At 33.0% G+C, this 22,936-nt stretch overlaps 1 protein-coding gene across 1 annotated transcript in view; it reads left to right on the top strand.

Annotated features, from left to right (window-relative positions):
• The window catches only part of L3MBTL4 (L3MBTL histone methyl-lysine binding protein 4), a 489,530-nt gene that overhangs the window by 233,390 nt on the left and 233,204 nt on the right, over positions 1 to 22,936 (top strand). The window contains exon 13 of the mRNA XM_031946621.1: positions 5,247 to 5,361. Within this exon, the coding sequence (XP_031802481.1) occupies positions 5,247 to 5,361 (115 nt within the window). The remainder of the gene's footprint in view (positions 1 to 5,246; positions 5,362 to 22,936) is intronic.

The raw sequence follows: 22,936 nt of genomic DNA, 5'->3' as shown, positions 1-22,936 counted from the left end.
TGGGTTGAGAGATTTCTCTTGATAATGAGACATCCTGAAAGTTTCCTCCAAAATAATAGCTGAAAGTATTTTTTTGTGAGAGGAGACCAATGCTCTTGACATAGTGCCAGAAGTTTTATCTTCATAGATGTATAATGTCCTGAAAATGGAATCAAGAAGACCTTAGTTTGAATCCTGCCTCAGGTATTTACTCACTGAAATGTGTGGCTTTTATTCTAATTGTTATTGGAATACTTCAGTGCTTGAAAGGTTGAGATGTTCACAAGTACCATGAAAATATTTGTTGGTATAAAACAGTTTTGAGATTTTATGTTTTCATTTATTATAGATTATCACATTATAATATATTCTCAGTGTTTATTGTGAACAAAAATTGTAATGATTTATAATGCCCAAACTCAGAAACAATTAAAGAACATGTAAAAAAGCTGTTTCCTACACTCAAGAAGTTGGAAGGGACCCTTGTCTGGCCTTATATCTGAGTAAGGCTCTCTTCTGGAACATTTCTATTTCTTCTGTTTTCTATTGATTGTTGTCAACTATTTCGGGTGCTTTCTACCGGCCTGTCTATTCTGTACTCTCTCCAGTGGAATCATATTGATCAATAAAGTATGGGCGATAGTTCATAAAAATTTATACAAATATTTCTCTTCTAATCCTGCCAATGTACCACTGACTGATCATGTTTTTTGATTGCTGTTTCATAGGAAAAGAGGTGATTTGCATATGATCCAGATAAAGAATTTAGATCCAGCAGGTATCATAGTGACCATGCTAAATTAAATTCTTCTTATTTATAGAAGTAAATTTAAGTCCAACTCTACTTAATTAAAATTAATTAAATTGAGAGCAAATTAAATGCTCTATAGCCCCTTTAAAAAATTGAACAACTTTTTTTATTGCTTCCAGCAACACAAATGAACTATTAATGGTAGTAATTACTTTTACTTCTGGTACTTAAGTACTACTTTATATTTTCAAATGATTTTTTCAAATATTAATATACAAAATCTATATAATGCCTAATAGCATAATCTATCAAAAGTGCTGAAATCCATCCAATGAAAAGTTAAATGATCTGGCCAGTATGTAGCAAATCAAGGCCAAGAAAAGATTAAATATATAAATATAGGATTACAGAATGTTCAAGCTGAGACTTAATGATCATTTTAATCAAATCCTCCATTTTAGAGTTGATTAAACTGAGGTGTAGAGAAATAGAGACCAGTCTTTACTCAGTCATCCAGCAAAGGAGTAATAGAACTTTGATATAAATCATGTATTCTAAAAGTCCAGGATTGGATTTGTTTTGTTTTAAATTGTGGATGCCTTTTCTTTTCATCAGCATAGTATAGTAATTTTTCAATCTATTTCCAATTAAATACTACCTCGTCATAAAGAATCACAGCTAAATATAATTGGCAAATGAGTTAGAAATAGCAAGAACAATTTCCAACAAGGCAATAGTGATCTTTTCAGGGCACCACAGTGAATTAATTGATCCTGTATCTTTTTTTTTTCTATTTACAATTGATTTCCTCTTGTTCTGTAGCTACTTAACTGATGATTCTTTGTTTATAGCTTAGTTCAGAAATCCATCTGGTCTGTAATGAGTTAAATTTACAAATCCAGCTCTCCTGCTAATCACTATATTATTCTTGACTCCAGGAATTTTGCTCTCTCTGGGGGATGCATGGTCATCAGGGAGTCTGATCTTGCATCTTTGCATCACCAAAGTATCCTTCAAGCATGTCTGGTTTGCAATTTGGTCTACTAGCTTGCACTTGGACTCAAACAAAGAGCATTTCTTACTTTCAGAAGGGAAGGATGGGGATACTTGCTAGTTCTTCATTACTTAATTCCCGTCCAACATGTTGCTTCCCTCATGTCAACTCTTACTTGGACCCATGATGTCATCTATCTTGTTCTGTTCTTTTTTTTCCTGTAAACCTATAAGAGGGAAAATGTCCTTTTTGGGGTCTTTGGTATAAATGGAGGCAAGCTATTGACATTTTATTATCATATGACATGCCCTTGTAAATAAATTATATCTTGCTCAGAGAAATTTGCCTCAGTTTATCTTTATATCAGATTTCAATCCTGACAACAATAATGTATTATAAGTACAAAATGATACATTTTCATATGTGACCATTGTGTTAATTTGTTTTACTTGACTGTATTTGTTTTTGGAGACCAACTTTTTTTTCTTTGGGGAAAAGGCTGGGAGAAAAGTAGAGTAATGGAAAGGATATTTCCCCTCAAAAGAACAGAATGTCAACAGAAAGTTTTAAATGTATACTGAAGAGAACAGAAGGAAGTTTAAAAGGAGATACAAATGATCAGAGACTTAGTGGTCTGTTTGAACATAATATGTACTTTATGCTATGTAAAATAAATATATATAATGTCTTCCATAATATGCTTTCTGTTCCTTGCATGTGGAAATATTCAATTTGTTGATATTTGTCAAATTTATAATAAAAAATAAAATTTTAAAAATACACTATTCCCTTCCCAGTCTGTACCCTTAAATATTTGAGTGCAAGTATTCTTAATTTTCCTTGTGTTTACTATCTTCTTTAGTAGTTTCATGAAGCCTGTGGATCCCTTCCTAGATTAATATTTTTAAATGATTGAAGGAATTATTCAATTTGTTAGAAGTTAATGAAAATAAAGATGTATTTTTTCTCCATCCAAGTTTGCAATCTCTACAATCATAGTTCTAGGTTTAGACATCTTGCCCTTAGCAAAGTATATTTACCACCAATGTTCAATTAATTTAACTCTCACATTGATTCCCAGATGCTGTCATAATTTCTGAGAAATTTTGTAAATGCTGTGTGAAATAACCACCTGTCCTGTTTTCTATTTTTGAGGCTCACAACAGCTCTTTTCCTTACTATATTCTACTGATTGTAGCCTTCATCTAGAATTTTTAGATATTCATATATAGAATCTGAGAAAGAACCTTCTCTAAGACATCTTTAATAAATGGCTCTCCAATCTCTGTTTGAAGGTCTCTGCCATAATTATTGGATGACTTGACTACAAAAAGTGCATTTGTTAATAGCTCAGCATAGCGAGTTATCCTCTATAATGGCTCAGAGATTTGTGCTTGACCTTATGTTGTTTAACATTTTAAAAATGGCACCAAACTGAGAGGGATAACTATTAAAGTAGATGACAGAGTCATGATCCATAGGGTTCTTGGCATTATAAAGCACTGAGAGAAATCTAATAAGTTTAATTTGGTAGCGGTAAATGTAAAATCTTACACTTGGGTACGAAGAGTTCAACTTCACAGTACAAGACGAGGTTAGACAGAAAATTTTCTGGCAAAGATCAATGAGTTTCAGTGGACAACAAGTCCAATGATTTATCAGCATGACAAAAAAAAGCTAATCAGTCTTTGCATTAAGACAGGACTATCCTCCAAGAATAGGGAAGTAATATACATGTTGGATTCTTTTCTTATTTGAAATATTGTGTTCAGTTCTAGGCAAAACAGTTTATGATAAGCTGGAAATTATTAAGAGAGGGATAAGAGGAATATTAAGAGGATGATCCATGGCATAGAAAGATATGTTGAAGGCAATGGAGATGTTTAGTCTGGAAAAAGAATGCTTAAGGGAGACATGATAGTTGTCTTCTGTTATTTGAAGATCTGTCTTCTGTAAGAAAGAGATTAAATTTATTCTGTTTAGCCTGAGAGGGCAAAACCAGTAGAATAAGTAGATTGCAAACACTTGATATCAGGAAAATCTTCTAAACAATTAAATCTGTGAAAAAAAAAATGGACTCCATTGAGAATTAATTAGTTCCTCTTGCTTTAAAGGTCTTAAATTAGAGGCTGAATGGAAACAACAGACATATTTGAATGAGGATTTTTTTCTTATGCAAGTTGTACTAAGGTGGTTTCTCAGGTCACTTCCAACTTCCTCAAGTAACCCATTCCATCTTTTGGAAAGCTCCAATTGTTAGGGAGTCCCCTCCATCCCCACCTCTTAACCTTCAGTCTTCCAAACTCTTCAATCTTCCAATAGGCAGATTCCATCCATTATTTCTGATTCTTGTAAGTTGTTTTTCGGTCTTGTCCCTCTCTCCATGACCCTATTTGGAGTTTTCTTGGCAAAGGTAGTGGAATGGTTTGCCATTGTATTCTTCAGTTTATTTTACTGAGCTGAGGAGAAAAAACTTTCACTTGCTCAGGGTTACACAGCTAGTTAAGAGTCTGAGTCTGAGGTCAGATTTGAATTCATGAAGATGAGTCTTTCTGATTTCAAGTCCAGCTCTCTATCCACTGTGCCATCTAGCTTTCTCCTGTTCCTGTTTCTACTCATATTATCCTTTTGTCCTTATAAGTTTGAAGACAACTGTCTTATTTCTCCCACAATCAAGATCTTCCTTCAGATGTGGGACCCAGAACTAGACAGAAAACTCCATATGTGTTTTTATCATGGTAGACTATGGTAGAATATTATTCTTCATGTTTTTGATATTTTACCTTATAAATTCAAGCTATGGTATCATTTGAATTTTCTTTCTGTCACCTCATATTATTGACTTAGGCTGAGAGCTTTTGTAAGAAATGTCTAAAAATTCCTCTCCCCCCTACAATTTTTTAAACTTGAGTAATGTAAGACTTTAATTTACTCCAGAATGTTTTTTTTTGCCCACAGAGGCAGTGCCAAATGTCAACCTGACATGAACAATTAGGAGATATACTTTCTTTTGGGTACATGTATTCAGGATATGATGAAAAGTCTCCTAGGAATTGCCAAACCATGCCATGCAATTTCTGAAAATAAACATTATGGGAAATGATGAGATCAGAGTGAAAATGAAAAAAAACCATGGAATGATCAAGCTCTGGATGGGTGTCAAAATATTTTGGTTTGTTTTATTATTTTTTAAGATTATATGAGAAAGGATGATATGAGAAGTCAATAGCTGGTTAAATAGAGAGTATGACAGTGATATTTGATTTCTTTGAAAATTCCCACCTATATCAACATCTATTTGTGGTCATAGGGAAAAAAAAGTCAAGTTTTTCTATTTCTTTGAGAAATGCATGAGTCTTGAATTTTTAAATTTGATATATTTTTATTCCCTATGTTCACAGATAATGTTTTTAAGAATTTTTTACTTTTGTCATATTGATCTCTGGTTAATAAAATTTTCTCACATATATTTGCACGTATGACTATCAAAATGATGATTTTTCAAACTATACTTTTTGACAGGTCCACTTTGATGGCTGGAGTCACAAATATGACTATTGGGTAGATGTTGACAGTCCTGACATTCATCCAATAGGATGGTGCAATATGACAGGTCACCCACTAGAAGTGCCATATAGTAAGTATTGAGTTTTTCATTGAGATTTTTTTTTCCATAAAAAATGTATGCATTTGAGCTGTCAAGGTTGTTAACTTCTTCCATATTCTAAATACTCAGGTATTTACTTGAAATACAGAAAATTAATGAAAAAAATAATCCTCAATAATTTGACTTACATAACAAATTAGGTATGATAATCAGAATGAATTTTGAATAGTATTAACTAAATTTGATAGTATTTGGTAGTATTGTCCATTTGAACAATAACTTCGGGATGCAAAACTGGGTATTCCTTGTTTTTCTTTCTAGCCCATTAGCTACTATTCTGCCTTTCAAATAGCAAATAAATTAATGAATTTTAATAAAAAAAGAACAAATGCATGGATGACCATGTCTAGTCCTTAGATAGTTTGTGTATATTTTATTAACACTGCCCCACTGTAGGATTTTATTTCAGCATGTTAGTGGCAGAAATTTTTTGTGTAGAAATAGAAAGGCTTGCAATAATTGCTTCTTGATATGTGAACAATAATAAAATCTATTGGTATTAAGATTGGTTGGTGTGTGTGTGTGTGTGTGTGTGTGTGCATGTGCGCGCGTGCTTTGCTACCTACCAAAAATTCAGGAGAAAATTATCTAGATCTTTTGTCCTTGAACCTTATGACCAGATTCTAATTTTTATGTCATTGATTCCTTTGATTTAATTTAACTTGTTGTAACTAGTAATGTGTTTAACATTCTTTGTTCATTGCTCCAGCTCTTTTCTACACACATTTGATAGATAAAATGTTGGCTTTTGATCTTTTAATTAGATTGCCTTCTAGTAAACCTAAATCAGAGAGACTTTATTAGGCTCAATAATTATTTCAAGAAACTATGTCTGTCTAAGAGTCCCTTAGTCTTAAAAGATGTTTTTTAATAGTCAAATATATTCTACTAGCATATATAACCAAATATAAGTGGTAAAGGCAGACACAAAAGGAAATATATGACCAGGTAGCCTTATAACCATTTCAGTACATAAATATGTAGCAAGAAAAAAGCAGAGAGTAAAATTTTACTTTGAGCCATCAAAGTCTTTTAAGAAAGAATGGGCCACTTTTAGAAACAAAGTGTAGATTAGAGAATGTAATTTTAACTAAAATGCTGAAAAACTTGACTGTCTCATTTCAATTCACTTTACATATGACTTACTACCTTTTAAAAATATGAAGAGATCTAGGATGTTTCAAGAATCAGAATACCTGGGTTTGAGACCAAACTTTAACATTAGCTAAAGGACTAAATGAATGATTTTAGACAATGTACTTAAAGACTTTGTCTTGATTTCTTAATCATTGAAATATCTTCTAGTAGAGGTAGTTAAAAGAAAGTACTTTATGGGCCTTAAAGTACTTCACATTAATGGGAATTACTGCTCACATTTACTATATCACAAGAATGTTATATGAATACAGTTTTTTACACTTATGTAAAATGCTTTGTACATCATGAAGAATTATATGAATGACCTCTCTTGCTATTTTTATTATATTTCATAGCACATATGATAATAATTCATTCTATTATGCTATTTAGGGATACCTTGGCTATGTGGAGTACACAGAATAGAGGGTGGTAGATTTATCAGATGGGACAGAATTTCTGCAACCCTAAAAGTAAGGGTCCCTGCACATGAAGGAAGAAACCCTTTAAAATATATAAGATTAAAGAAGAAACCATTATATTAAAATTCGTTTACAGATATGGGTTAAGAACTCTTGCTGAATAGAGATTCTTATAGCAGGATGGGGGTTAGAGTTAAGGGAGAACATTAATCCATTGTAACTCTGAGATTTTATGACCCCACTTTTGTCATCGAAACAACACTTTCCATTTTCAATACTTTTCCTCTAAGCAAAACCCTAACTCTATCACTGCAGTCTCTGAACTTTGCAGAACTATCTCTTCCCTTTTACAAAACAAAAACTTCAACCTATCCTATAGAAAAATCTCAAATATAGATCCAGACCCAAGACTCATCCAGGTGGGGTCAAAAAGAACAATATAATGCTGTGAATTTGTTGCAACTCAACAACCACTGTTGTGATCTGCCCATTGTGGAATATCCCTTGGCAAAACCAATTCCCTCCATACATTGGTGAATTCCTCTTAGCCTCTATTTTGTGGAATGGATAAGGCCAGACTATTTTAATTTCTCTTGTTTTTTAGCTCCTTTTTGTATATTGTTTTCCTTTATTAAAAATGTAAGTTCTTTAAGGACAGGAACTTTTTTTCTTTTGGCTTGTATTTGTATTCTAAGTACTTGGCCTAGCAAATAATAAACATTTACCAAATGCTTGTTTTCCTCCTTCCTTCATATGTAGGGAGTCTCACTTTTAGGGTTACTGAAATTCTCTCTAACCTGATAAATCTACCAGGCTTTTTCTGTGTGCTCCAAAGGGGCTCAGTTCACAAAACCCCTTGTCTATAATAGTCTTAACAAATTGTCATTGAGCTTTTGTGTAATTTGGCTAATTAAGGAGAACCCAATGACTCCCACTTCTCTTTTGGATTCTTTTAATTAATATGAAATTTTTCTTTGCAGTGAGCCAAAATCTGCCTGTGCAACTTCTGTCCACTAGAATACATTTTATCTCTCTAGTAAAGGCAGCTAGTTGATACAATGATAAAAAGTAGCAAGTGTTGGAGCCAGGAAGACTCATTTTCGAGTTCAAATCTGATATCAGACACTAACTGTGTAACCCTGGACAAGTCACTTAACCCCATTTGCCTCAGTTTCCTCATCTGTAAAATGAGCTAGAGAATAAAATAGCAAATCACTGTAGTAAGTATTTTTGCCAAGAAAATCCCAAATGGGTTTTCTCAAAGTTGGATGTCACTGAAATCATTGAATAATAATAACATCCTTCTTATACCTTTTTTCAGATTTTTTGAAGTTGACTTTAAATATTTTCTCTAAGTTAAACATTGTCATTTTCTTCAGGAGATGCTTGATGGGTACACAATAGTATTATAGATCTTCTCCATCCTACTTTTTTCACCATCTTAGTCCTTTGAATTCAGATCTTCAACTATTGTCCTTTCCGACATGTGGAACCCAAACCTGAACACAGTACTTCTAATGTGGTTTCACCAGAAAAAAATACATTGGAATCATTGCCTTCCTTCTCTGGGTCACCATGTCCCCTCATTAACTAGCTGCAGATAACATTGTCTTTTCAAACTATAGTGTCCGTCAACTCATATAAAGACCCTAGGTCTTTTTCAGAAAAATTATTACTTTACTCATCATCCTTCTATTTGGGATACTGATTTTTTTGAGACTGTGCATAAGATTTTGCATTCAGCTTTATTTAATTTCATCTTAGTAGATTTGACCCCAGTGTTCTAGCCTATGCAGTTCTTTTTGGGGGGCCCTGACTCCCAAATATATTTGTTATTCCTCCACATGTATGTCTTCTGCAAATTTGAAGAGTATGGCAATTGTTCCTAAGCCACCAATAAAAAATTCAGCATTTTTTATCCAGTTTCTGGATCAAACAGAATTAAGGGAGCCTTGGCTCCAGGATTACCTTGATCCAGGGGTTAAAAAAACTTGTTACCATAGTTAACAATGAAGATTTTATTTGCATAAAGTTTGTATAATTTGGTACACTGAGTTTCCTCTAGATATTGGTGTGTTTTTAGACTATACAATAAGGACTTAAAGCTTCTTCTAAATTCATTGCAGCTGAATTGCTCTCACTGACACTCTTACCCACATTATTCTCTGGGGTAAGTGGAAGGGACTCCCCTGTTCCTGGACCTGATGCTCTTAGTAGGAGTTTTGCCATTTTGGTGGTGAAATGGTGTTATGAGTGATCTCAGGCATTTTTTCCTCATAATGTTCAGGTGGTCGCAGGGTTGTCAGAAGTTGAAACTTTGCTGAATGAGGAGAATTTTCTGTCCTGTAGAATTTTCTGAAAGGAACATCTATCATCTCTCTCACTATTTTGATTTTCAGGTGTGTTGGGAGATATTCTTATGGTTCAATGTTCTAAGATAGTATGCACAGACTTGAAGTTGTGGTGCTGGGTCTCATGTGATGCCTTTAATTCCTGGCATGTTTTCTCTCCATATGGTATAATTGCTGCTTCTGTTGCTGCTGCAGAATGTTCAGGACCACAATATATTTGGAATGGTGCCAGCTGGTGCCAGGATAGCCTAGCTTGCCGTAATTGAGGCATCTGTCTCTATCCTAAGTCACCACCATCAACATTGCAACTCACATTTATAGAGTATTTTTAATAAATTTTATTATTTTTGATTTTTATATCACATAAATTTTTCCAGTGTATCTTTATCTTTACTTCCTACTAGAGAGGTTTGACAGAGAATAAAAAGGGAAAGAAAAATAGTTCAGCAAAACTAAACTATATTGAAAAACTTAGTATCATATGCTAAGTCCCACAATCATAGCTCCTGGGTTTACAGAGAAATGAATTGGGATGTATTTGACCTCTTCTTTTCCCCGTTTTCTCATCCCCTAACTTCTTCCTTTACTCCCTTCTCCTCTCTGCTTACTTTATCCTTTTCCTTTTTCTCCTTCCCTATCTCACTTCCTTATCCTCTTCTTCCTATTTTCTTTCCTTTCCCTTTCTCTTTTCCTTGTATATTCTCATTTTCATCTTGTTTTCCTTCTCCTCCCTTTTCTGTTTCCTTTCCCAAGGTTAGGACATGGGAAGAAGAGAAAATAAATGTGTATTAATTGAAAACATTATTTTCTAAAGGAAATAATAAAAACCTTTGTGGTCTTATATAGTTCTGTTTGAATGTGGTTATTTTAGATCTGTTTTTTAGCATCATTTTGCCATATAAAAAGTGTTAGCTTGAAGTCAGAAGGCCAAAGTTCAAATGCTCTTTCTCTCTTACTACCTAGGTGGGTAGTAAGTCACCTTACCTCCTAGGTCCTCAGTTTCCCTGTCAGTAAAATGGGGGTGAGGTATTGGACTAGGTGGTCTCCAAAGCCCTTTCCAATTCTAGATCTGTAATCCTTTGTTCTTTACTTAGCATATTCATTCAATTGGTTTTTACTTGGGCAGTGTTGCTTTTGACTTGTACAGAGAGTCCACCAAAGGCCTCCTTCGTTACTTCCTCATGGTAGGGAGCTTATGTGGGGTTTTTGAAGACTTTGCTGTTGAGAATGAATTCTTTCAGGACTAATAATGTCAGAAGGAAAACTCTTGGTGAGTTTAGAGAGGTTCATCATCCCACAGATGAATGCTGACGAGGTGAGAAATTCTCAAGGCCACAGCAACTCTCTGTAATAATACAGAAGGGTTGTGATTCCCAAGCCTGGAGGGAGATTACTGCCTGAGTGAAATGACAGATCCCTGATGCATTGAGGTGTCACGATACCAACAATTCTGAAATGATGAGGAACAATATGTCATGTTTTAGAAGGACACATAATAGAAATAGCATTTCAGTACATAGAATTGCCAAACAAGATATTTAAAATGTATGTATATATATATATATATATACATATACACACATATATCTACACACATATACATATATACACACATACACATAAGATATAAAATATATATGGATGTATATAACATAATATATATTATATTATATATGTTTATATGTAACATAATATACATATATATATATATATAAAACAGATCCTTATGTGAGAGGATGTAAACAAATGATCTGTAAGTTCCCTCTGATTTTTGTATTCTATCTTTCAGTGAATCCGTGAGATAACTCTTCAAACTTTAACTCTAGGTTTTTTTCAGTCATGTTCCTTTCCATTATTTCCCATGAGAATTTTACTTTTAATACAGATATGTGAGTCAGCATTTGTTTCCATAATAAATTTGTTCCACAGAAAATAATTGTTACAATTAGGACTTTGTTTGTCCTTCTGATTTTAGCTTTATGGCAAAACAGAAAGAAGAGATGCAATACCGTTTTTGCAAATGAAAGACTATGTATGACAGTGTTGAGGGATTTTGAAATAAATAAGTAATCACAATTAATAGTTGTTGTTGGGAAGGATGCTCGGGATCGAAATTTTCAGTTATGTCTAGAATGTGGGCATAAATTAAGGCAATATTTCAGATATCCGAATTGGAATAAAATCTCAGTGTCCACTCTAATTTGGAGTAAAATGTCTTTACATGGTGGGATATACATACCATAGGAGATAAGATAGATGATCCCCTGAGGTACAGAAAGAAGCTGTTAAAACTTGTATTTTAATTTATTTTTATTAATCAACCAATAAACATTTGTTAAGCTTCTCTGTACCAGGCATCACATTATGCTAAGTTTGGGGGCTACGAATGAGGCAAAACACTTCCTGCCCTCAAAGAACTTATAATCTAATGGGAGAGACAACAAACAAACATATATTTATTTAATATATATGCAGAATAAAAACTTTTATAAAAAGAATTTAATCTTTACTCATAATAGATATAGACAAAAATATAGATGTGCTGTATAGACATAGATAAATATCAGTGCTCTTGCTTGGTCTGAAGTCAGATAATCATTTATTATATATGATATAGAGGATTTCTTGAGATGATGGAAATTTGCTAACTGGATTTCATTTTTAAAAAATTCTTTGCATAATTGGCAAATAGAATCAAAACATTATTTAGTAAGTACATATATCAGTGAACTTTTCCCATTTGAATCTATGACAAATAATGATGATAACATTTATATAATAACTTTATGGATTGCAAAATAGTTTCTTTACAAATTATTTTTTTTTATGTACACAACAGGTGCTATTATCGTCATTATTTTACAGATAAGGAAACAAAGACACAAAACAGGCAGAATGTTTAGGGTGAATGTTAAGGGTTTGAAGAAGGATTAGGATCCAAATTTTTGTACTATATTCATTGTGCTACCTATCTTTCTTTTTATTTTTTTCAAATATAACAGCCATTATAACCAAATAAAACCTACACATAAAAAATATATTAGAGAGAATTAAAAGATTTTAAAATTATTTTATTAAATGTTTTGATGCAAAATAAATAATTTATGATCATTAGAATTAATTTAGAATTATGTCAAATCAAGATTTTTAAAAATAATGAAAAATATTTAATTACATTAATTTCACTAAAATATTGTTATTTTAGTGAGAGCAAAAAGGCATCTATCATTTAATAATTTGGAAAATCATTTGGAAAATATTGTTTCTTCTTCATCTTGACCTTTTAAATTCTTTTTGTTTTATATCGTACATAATGTATTTCTGCTGTAGTACATATATAATATGTGTATACAAATATACACATATGTAATGTTATATAACCATCGTTAATTTAAGTTTTTATCACTGATAGAAATGTGTGATCAAAACAGTTTGGAGAGCACTAACTTGGATGTCTGTAGCCTTAGAATGTCAGGAGCTGTCTATTTGCAAATGATTTAAAAGAAACTGGAAAAGCAGGGCCAGACTCACATAATTGTGGATAAAAATACATATGTCCTGGCACAAAACAGAATGTGGCTAATTAGATGAAGTCTTTATAGAACTTATACTCAGTTGTCCTAGATTTTTATGCTTCAGAATGACACATAGATCATATTTCTCTCCTCACTCCTCAAACCATTTTGATTCTGGTATTATAAGATCTTGCTTCTGTTTTAGACACTATTTTTCTCCTTTGCCCAACCTTGGCTCACTATTTTGAATCCTTGACAAGCTGACTACAGCTTTTACACAGCTAATCCTGTAATTCTGATTCCTACCTAGGAGGGAATCTAGTAGCTAGGACTTATTATCTGGCCCATTAGAATTCTACTGCTATATAATATGGAAGATTCTCTGGTCCACGCTTGGGGTTGTATTAGGAAGATTGCATTTGTAGGCTGAGGATTAGCCTCATCTGTTTGCTAGTAAAAATGTTCCTATGTGTTTTATTATCAATGGACCTTATTTTTCATACATCAACCAATTTAGTTTGCTTTCATTTTCTTACTCCATAAAACCAACAATATTTTTATTACAAAATATATCTTTTGGTGAAATTTTTCTTCTTATTGCTCTATTAATACAATAGTTTGCATCTTGCCAAAAATTCCCAAGGGGTATATTTTAGTTAAGATAGATGACTTTTAGTCTTTTAGATCTAATCTATTAAATTCATCTGCTCAGAAAAACAAAATTACTTGTAAAGAACTCTCTTTAGAAGGGTATCATTAAATTCTTAGTCAACTTCCTATTTGTTCTTACTAGGATTATTTCATCTGGCTTTCCGGAACCAGATTTTTCCCTGGGATTCTTCTTCACATTCTGCTATTTATATAATTATCCTTTAATACCATTCTCTTTAGTCTCCTTGTTCAAACCACTTAAATTATTTTCTTGTTTCATCAAATCTGAATCCTTCTGCCTAGCTTTCATCTAGGTCTTCCATAATCTGGCCCTGCTTTTATTGATCCTTTTATTTTTCTACTGACTCCAAAAATAGCATTCTGATCACATGAAATTCTCTCCAAGCAAATTCCTCTGTCCAAATTGTATCTTTTCTCCAGAGTGTAAATCTCATGGGATAAAACAGAGAATTGTGAACTGAAGCCAGCAAAAAAGTTTAATCAGAACTAGATAAGAATTTAATTGGAAATTTTTTTCAAAATTAATAAATACAATACAACATAAATAATGTTAAATCGTGGTTTTCTAAATCATTATGTAACCTGCAAGGATTATTTCTATTTGAGTTTGCTACCACTGATATAAAAGAAATATGGCTTTGATTTCATTGTAAGATACTTCGTGAACCTCAAAATATCATGTAGAGAGGTTGCTTTTGGAAGACAGAAGGTTCAAGTCTTCATCAGAGACTTAGCAGGAAATAGTAGGGAATATGTCAGAAGGATTTGAGATGAGAGGAGAAGTCACTCCTTTTTGTGATCTCTTTTCATGTTTTCTTGTCAAAGATACTGGAGTGGTTTGCTATTTCTGCCTCTTTTACGGATGAGGAAACCAGTGAATATTAATGAATGACACGGGCCATTATTAGTGTCCCACACATGATCCTTATCTTTTTCTTTTATTGAATGACTGATCCATTTTATTTTCCAGTTATACATTTTGTTAATGTCATCTTTCTCCTACATAATTCCTCAACTGTAATATATACCACCTGATACTACCTACCATATGCCAGACTAGTTCTCTGGAAAGAATGCTGACCTCCCAAGGACTTGCCTAATCAAGCTTATTAGCTGTGGGTTGGGTAAGTCACTATTCATTTGCAATGTCTCCTCTCCCCCCAAAAATATGTATGTGTGTATATATAATATATATATATATATAATATACACACACACACATACACTGTTTACTGAGAAATTAGTTCTGTGTGTTGTCTATTCAGTTGTACATTATATTTTCTTACTCAATTCCTGATTATCTTTCTGGTTGTCTTGCTAGGCAGAAACTTGCTTCTGTGGGGTTTGATTTCCCCAGAGGAATCAGAAGTCAAGAAAGGTTAACCATGGATTTTAAAAAAAATAGCTTTTTATTTTCAAAACACATGCAAAGATTGTTTTCAACATTCACCCTTGCAAAATCCTGCATTCCAAGTTTTTTCTCCCTCCCTTCCTCTCATCCCCTCCCCTAGACAGCAAACAATCCAGGGTATATTAAACATGTACAGCAATCCTTTACATATCTCCACAATTATCATACTGCATAAGAAAAATCAGATCAAAAAGGAAAAAATGAGAAAGAAAACAAAGAACAAGCAAACAACAACAAAAAAGTGACAATACTATGTTTTGATCCACATTCAGTCCTGCTCTCTCTGGATACAAATGACTCTCTCCATCACAAGTCTATTGGAATCACCTCATTGCTGAAAAGAGTCACATCTATCAGAATTGATTATCACATAATCTTGTTGTTGCTATGTACAATATTGTCTTGATTCTACTCACTTCACTTAGCATTAATTCATGCAAGTCTCTCCATAACCATGAATTTTTAAGATCAGTTCCATTCATTGCTTCCTTTCACTGGAAGGATAATTGTAAGTTTATTGTTTACTAAAACTTATACAACAACTGTGTTATTCCCTAAATCTATTACAATAATTACAGGGATAAGTATATGATTATGGGTCAAGTCTAAATATGTAAAAACCTTTAGGTTTATTGGACTCCCTTAAAATAATTGGCTTTGACTTCCCTTAAAATTCTTGGCAAAGTGTTTCAGTTCTGCCTTTTCTTTGTGACTTTCTAAACCATCAAAGCCTAAATGTCTCATAAATTAGTTCTAGGGATCTCAGTGCTTTGTGAAATTTATCCCTAGTGCAGGTAACATTACATTTGCATTGCAGATAAACTGCTTTTCAAGTGACTTGACATTTCTGGTTGGTTTGAGTAGCCTTTAATGTTTACCTGCATTTGGGGAATGATGATTGGCCCATTCTCTGATAAATAGAGTCTCTATAAGTGGGCCAGTTTTCCCTAGTGGGTCTGTAACATCAATATTTAATGATAGCAATGAGCTCTTGTCTGTGGGTTTTATTAACACTAGTTATTTTCTTGGGAGCAGATTGCAGGATCCCTAAGATTCCTGTCAGCAGTTTTTCTTCAATGCTTGCTTCAGGAACTGACTTCTTACACCTTATCCTGTGACTAGGATTTCTACCTACTTGAGTTCTAATAGTCATTAAATATTTTATTATGCCCAGTTGTGCTTTTGACCATTTTAGAAAGCTTGAATCCGATAAGAACTTCTTTTAGAATGTTGTAGCAAACAGTACTTCCTTCCCCATGGTCCCCAGAAAGCTATCTGAGGTAGTATGTCAGAATCCCTTCTAAAATATAGCTCACAAATCCCCATTGATGACTTTTATTAGTCAGAAAGAGGCAATTCCTAGGTCAAAAGAAGTTATTAAGGATAATTCTTTTACCTTCTTCACCCTAATTTCCTTCCAATCATGCTATTCTTTTAAATGCAAATTGCAATGGGAAAGACTAAAAAGTGGAGTTGTGAAATGATCAAACCATTCTGGAGAACAATTTGGAACTATGCCCAAAGGGCTATAAAACAGTGCCTACTCTTTAATTCAGCAGTGTCTCTACTGGGTCTGTATCCCAAGGAAATCATTGAGGAGGGAAAAGGACCCGCATATGCAAAAGTGTTTGTAGCAGTTCTTTTTGTGGTGGCAAAGAATTAAAAAATGAATAAATGCTCATCAATTGGGGAATGGTTGAATAAGTTGTATATGAAAGTAATAAAAAATGAGGAACAAGCTGATTTTAGAAAGGCCTGAAAAGATTTACATGAACCAATGCTGAGGGGAAACAAATAGAATCAGGAAAACATTGCACATAGTAAGACTGTGATAGGATCAACTATGAAATACTTGGTTCTTCTCAGCGGTTCATCAATCCAAGATAATTCCAATAAACTTTGGACAGAAAACACCATCTGCATCTAGAGAGAAATGTGGAAACTAAATGAAAATCAACACATGCTTTGTTCATTTTACTTTTTCTTCTGTTAGTTTTCTTATAGTTTAACCCTTTTGTTCTGATTTTTCTCTCCCAACATAATTTATGAAGAAATGTGTATTAAAAAATTAATGTATAACCAGAAAAATTATAAAAAAGATTCTTTTATTCTTTTTTATATTTTATTAAAGCTTTTACTTTTCAAAACATATACATGGATAATTTTTCAACATTAATCCTTGCAAAACCTTGTATTACAATTTTCCCCTCCTTCCCTCCACCCCCTCCCCTAGTAATCCAATATATGTTAAACATGGTAAAAAAAATGTTAAATCCAATATATGCATACATATTTATACAATTGTCTTGCACAAGAAAAATCAAATAAAAAAGGAAAAACAATGAAGAAGAAAATAAAATGTAAGCGAACAACAACAAAAAGAGTGAAAATACTATGTTGCAATACCCACTCAGTTCCCACAGTCCTCTCTCTGGGTGTAGATGTCTCTCTTCATCACAAGATCATTGGAACTGGCCTGAATCATCTCATTGTTGAAAAGAGCTATGTCCATCAAAATTATAGATTCTTATTTCAAAAAAAAAAAGCCTGAAAAAGAGATGATCCACTTTCCTCCAAACAACAAGTAGTAGCCTGTTCTACAGCATACATTTTATTTAATTTTAAATGCTTCATTATATTTTTATAAGGGGCTAATCAGGAGGCTGTTTTTGTCTGTGGGTCAAAATGTCTTTTCTTACCTCATTTGTTCATCATATTTTTATATTATTCATTTATACTTTCTGTATTTTGTTGTGTGAAACCCATCTTCTTGTTCAGATCTAGTGGAAAAAGGCAGTTTAATACATTTGATACTATAAAATATATTTTGTGGAAATGCAAATAGGAAAATCACTTAAATTAAAGACCTTTGCCCACATTCCATGGAGTAAGATTAGACTACCTTGGCCTAAACCCAGAAAACATAGGAGGAATGAGCAGACATAGGAAATCTGATTTGAACCTCCATTTAATTCAACAAACATTTATGAAGTCCTTATTATGCAAAATAGATAATGTGCTAAACTCCATAGGTGAGGAAACTTTAATAATTAGAAGAGTCTTTCATTGTAGAGGTCTTCACTTGAACCTGGATAATTCCATGTTGGGAATACTACAAAAAGAATTCATATATCACATTCAGATTGATGATTGCCTCTTGAGTCTCTTTCAACTGTATAATTTTAGGACTCTATGTAATTTACAGGTTAATAGCATCAGTAGAATCATGTATTGTCTTAATTAAAGGCAGTTCTGGATATATGCTTGATACTTAATAGGGATGTCTCCATAAGACATATGAAAAAGTGTTAATTCTCGAGTGCCAAAGAATCCAGAAGTCTGTTGTGAATGCAGAGAGTACATTCACAGCTTGCTCAATCTCTGGTACACTGTGACTATAATATCAACATTGGTAAGCTGAACTGTTTCAGAAGCAAACGCATTGCTTTAGAGAAACTTTAAAGAAACAAGGAACTGTTTTCCCAGCTCACATATAAGAATAAATATATATAAAGAGATATTTCAAATGTACTCAAAAATAGGAGCAAACCTTAGAAGATTGTTTTTTAGTTTGAATTTAATAGTGATGAGCCCAGTAAAAAGTATACAACAATTCTTGGATTTCTTGGCCCTTGTAGTTTACTAATGATTTAGAAGTAATCAATGAAGTAATTTTAGATTTACTCCTCCGACTTTAGAATGGTAGACAGAGATGAAGACATTGATGTATAATTTGGACTCTAGGAAAGGATTCATATTGGAATTCAATTTATAAAAATTGAGTCTTCATTATATAATATGAGAAGTTCACATGGGTATGATAGGAAGAGTGAGATATTATTATTATGATTTTTTATTTTATGAGGGAAAAAGGAGATGCACATATCAATGACCTCATTATGGCAATTGTTCAGTCATTTTCAGTTGGGTCTAATTTTTTATGACCCCATTTGATATTTTCTTGACAAAGCTGCTGGAGGGGGTTTGCTATTTCCTTCTCCAGATCATTTTACAGATGAGGAAACTGAGGCAAAAAGAATGAAGTGCCTTTCCCAGGATTACATAGTTAGTATGTGTCTGAGGCCAAGTTTAAATCAGGAAGATAAGTTTTCCTGACTCCCACATCCAAGACTCTAGCCACAGCTGTCAGAATTCATATTCTTGTTTGAACCACTTTATCTTTAGGATTATTTATTTCCAATTAATTTTTGGTCTGTTTTCTATGGTCCTTTATTATATGTAATTTTTATTGCATCATGATCTGAAAAAGATTCTTTTAATATTTCTGCCTTTCTGCATTTGATTGTCAAGTTTTTATGCCCATATATAGTTAATTTTTGTGTAGCTACCATGTACCACTGAGAAAAATGTATTCCTTTCTATTCCCATTCAGTTTTCTCTAGAGTTCTACCATACCTAACTTTTCTAAAATTCTATTCACCTTCTTAACCTCTTTCTTATTTATTTTGTGATTAGATTTATCTAGTTCTTAGGGATGTTGAGATCTTCCACTACTATGCTCTAACACTTGATGTATATATGTTTAGTATTGATATGACTTCATTATCTTTGTTACCCTTTAGCAAGATGTGTTCTCCTTCCTTTTCTCTCTTAATTAGTTCTGTTTTTGCTTTTGCTTGGTCTGATCACTACCCCTGCTTTAAAAAAAAATTCAGGTGAAGTATGATATATTCTGCTCCAACTTTTTGCCTCTATTCTGTGTATCTCTCTGCTTCGGATATATTTCCTGTAATCAACATATTGTAGGATTCTGGCTTTTAATTGACTCTGGTATCCGTTTCCATTTTATGGAATAATTCTTCCCATTCACATTAACAATTATGAAGATTAAGTCTGTCTCTTTCCCTTCATCTTGTTTTTCCCAGGTTTATTTTTTTTCTTTTCTTTCACCCTTTCCTTCCTCCCTAGTTTTTTGCTTGTGACCCCCACATCTCCCAATATGCTCTAGCTTTTAACAGCTTCCCCCTTTATCTCTTTCACCTTCTACTTGTGTCCTCCCTTCTAACAACTTCTCCCCTTTTACTTCCCCTTTCTCTTCCTACTTCCCAATAGGATGAAATGAATTTCTATATCAAACTAAGTATGTATGTTATTCACTATGTATGTTCTTCCCTCTTGGAGGGATATATGCTTGATACTTAATGGGGCTGTCTCCATAAGACATATGAAAAAGTGTTAATTCTCGAGTGCCAAAAAATCCAGAAGTCTGTTGTGAATGCAGAGAGTACACTCACAGCTTGCTCAATCTCCGGTACCCTGCGACTATAATATCAACATTGATAAGCTGAACTGTTTCAGAAGCAAACACATTGCTTTAGAACAAGGATTAAGGTTCCAGTGAGATTAAGGTTCAAACAATGCTTATCCCCTTCCCTTATTCCCTCTATTGTAGTATACTGTGCTTCTTCATGTGATATAATTTGTCCCATTTTACCTCCTCTTTACTCTTCCTCCAGTACAATACTTTTTCCATCCCTTAATTTATATATATATATATATATGTATATATATATATATATATATATATATATATAATCACATTAGAGTCAACTTACAACCATCCTCTAACTGTCCCAATGAAGATAGAGTTCTTGTTCTTATAAGTTATAAGTATCATCTTCCTGTGTATGAATGTAAATACTTTAACCTTTAAGTAACATTTTTTAACCTTTCCTGTTTACTTTCTTATGCTACTCTTGAGTCTTGCATTTGAAGATCAGATTTTTTTTTTAGTTTAGCTCCAGTTTTTTCATCAGAAATGGTTGGAAAACCCCCTATTTCATTGGATGTCCATCTTTTACCCTGAAAGATATAGTTTTGTTGTGTAGCTACAGTTTGGTTGTAGTCTAAATTCCTGAATAAGTGCCTTCCTGAATATCATGTTCCAGGTCCTCAGATCCTTTAATTTGGAAGCTTCTAGGTCATAGGTAATCCTGATCATGGCTACTTAATATTTGAATTGTTTCTTCCTGGCTGCTAGGAGTATTTTCTCCTTCATATGATAATTCTGGAATTTAGCTATAGCATTCTTTGGACTCGTTCAGGAGGTGATTGATATATTTTTCAATGACTATTTTATCTTCTAGTTCTAAAATATCACCACAGTTTTCCTTGGTGATTTCTTGCAAGATGTTGTCCAAACTCTTTTTTTTTTTTGATCATGGCTTTCAGGTAGTTCAGTAGTTCTTACATTCTCTCTCCTGTACCCATTTTTCAGGTGAATTATTTTTCCAATGAGATATTATATTTTATTACTCTTTTTTCATTTTTTAAATTTGTTGGACTCATTTTTTGATATCTCATTGAGTCATTCATTTCCATTTATCCAATTCTAATTTTTAATGAATTATTTTCTTCAGTTATCTTTTTTACCTTCTTTCTCATTTGACCAATTGTATTTTTCATTTATTTATTTATTTTAAAATAATAGCTTTTTATTTTCAAAATATATGCAAAGATAGTTTTCAACAGTCATCTTTGCAAAGCTTGTGTTTCAGTTTTTTTCTCCCTCTCCTCTCCTCAACCCCTCCCCTAGACACACAGTAATCCAATATATGTTTGATTGGCATAGCACTAAATAAATAAATTAGTTTAGGTAGTATTGTCATCTTTATTCTATTCACTTGACCTATCCAAGAGCACTTGATATTTTTTCCAATTTTTTAGTTCTGACTTTATTTGTGTGGAAAGTGTTTTATGGATTTGCTCATATAGTTCCTGACTTTCTCTTGGCAGATAGATTCCCAAATATTTTATATTATCAACAGTTATTTTAAATGGAATTTCTCTTTGTATCTCTTGCTGTTAGATTTTGTTAGTGATGTATAAAAAGGCTGATGATTTATGTGGATTTATTTTGAATTCTGAAACTTTGCCTAAGTTGTAGATTATTTCTAATAGCTTTTTAGTTGATTCTCTAGGGTTCTCTAAGTATACCATCATATCATTTGCAAAGAGTGTTAATTTGGTTTCCTCATTACCCACGCTAATTCCTTTAATCTCTTTTTCTTATTGCCAAAGCTAGAATGTGTAATATAATATTGAATAGTAATGGTGATAGTGGGCAACCTTGTTTCACCCCTGATTTTATTGGGAATGGTTCCACTTTATCCCCATTACATATGATGATTACTGATGGTTTTTAATAGATGCTACTGGCTATTTTAAGGAAAAGTCCATTTATTCTTACACTCTCTAGTGTTTTTAATAGGAATGTTAATCTAATATATGTTAAATATGTATGATTCTTCTATACATATTTCCATGTTTATCATGCTGCACAAGAAAAAAAATCAAAAAGGAAAAAAGTGAGAGAGAAAACAAAAGGTAAGCAAACAACAATAAAAAGGTGAACATAGTATGTTGTAATCCATATTCAATCCCCACAATCCTCTCTCTGGGTGTAGATGGCTCTCTCTATCTCAAGTCTATTGGAACTGATCTGAATCATCTCATTGTTGGAAAGAGCCATATCCATCAGAATTGATCATCATATAATCTTATTGTTGCTGTGTACAATGTTCTCCTGGTTCTACTCACTTCATTTAGTATCAGTTTATGTAAATCTCTCCCTCTATTAAATCATCCTGCTGATCGTTTCTTATAGAACAATAATATTCCATAACATTCATATACCATAATTTATTCAGCCAGCATCCACTTGGTTTCCAGTTTCTTGCCACTACAAAAAGAGCTGCCACAAACATTTTTGCACGTATGGGTCTTTTCCCTCCTTAATAATCTCATTGGTTTACAAACCCAGTAGAGACACTGCTGGATCTAAGGGTATGCACAGTTTGAATAGCCCTTTGGTCATAGTTCTAAATTGCTCTCCAGGATGGCTGAATCCTTTCACAACTTCACCAACAATTCAGTAGTATTCCAGTTTTCCCACGTCCCCTCCAACATTTATCATTATCTATTTCTGTCATCTTAGCCTGTCACACCTGAGGGGTGTGAGGTGGTACCTCAGATTGTCTTAATTTGCATTTCTCTGATCAATAGTGATTTAGAGCA

This window comes from Sarcophilus harrisii, chromosome 1 (assembly GCF_902635505.1).
Source record: "Sarcophilus harrisii chromosome 1, mSarHar1.11, whole genome shotgun sequence".
NCBI classification, from domain to species: domain Eukaryota; kingdom Metazoa; phylum Chordata; class Mammalia; order Dasyuromorphia; family Dasyuridae; genus Sarcophilus; species Sarcophilus harrisii.
This window is presented reverse-complemented; position numbering and strand designations above follow the sequence as displayed.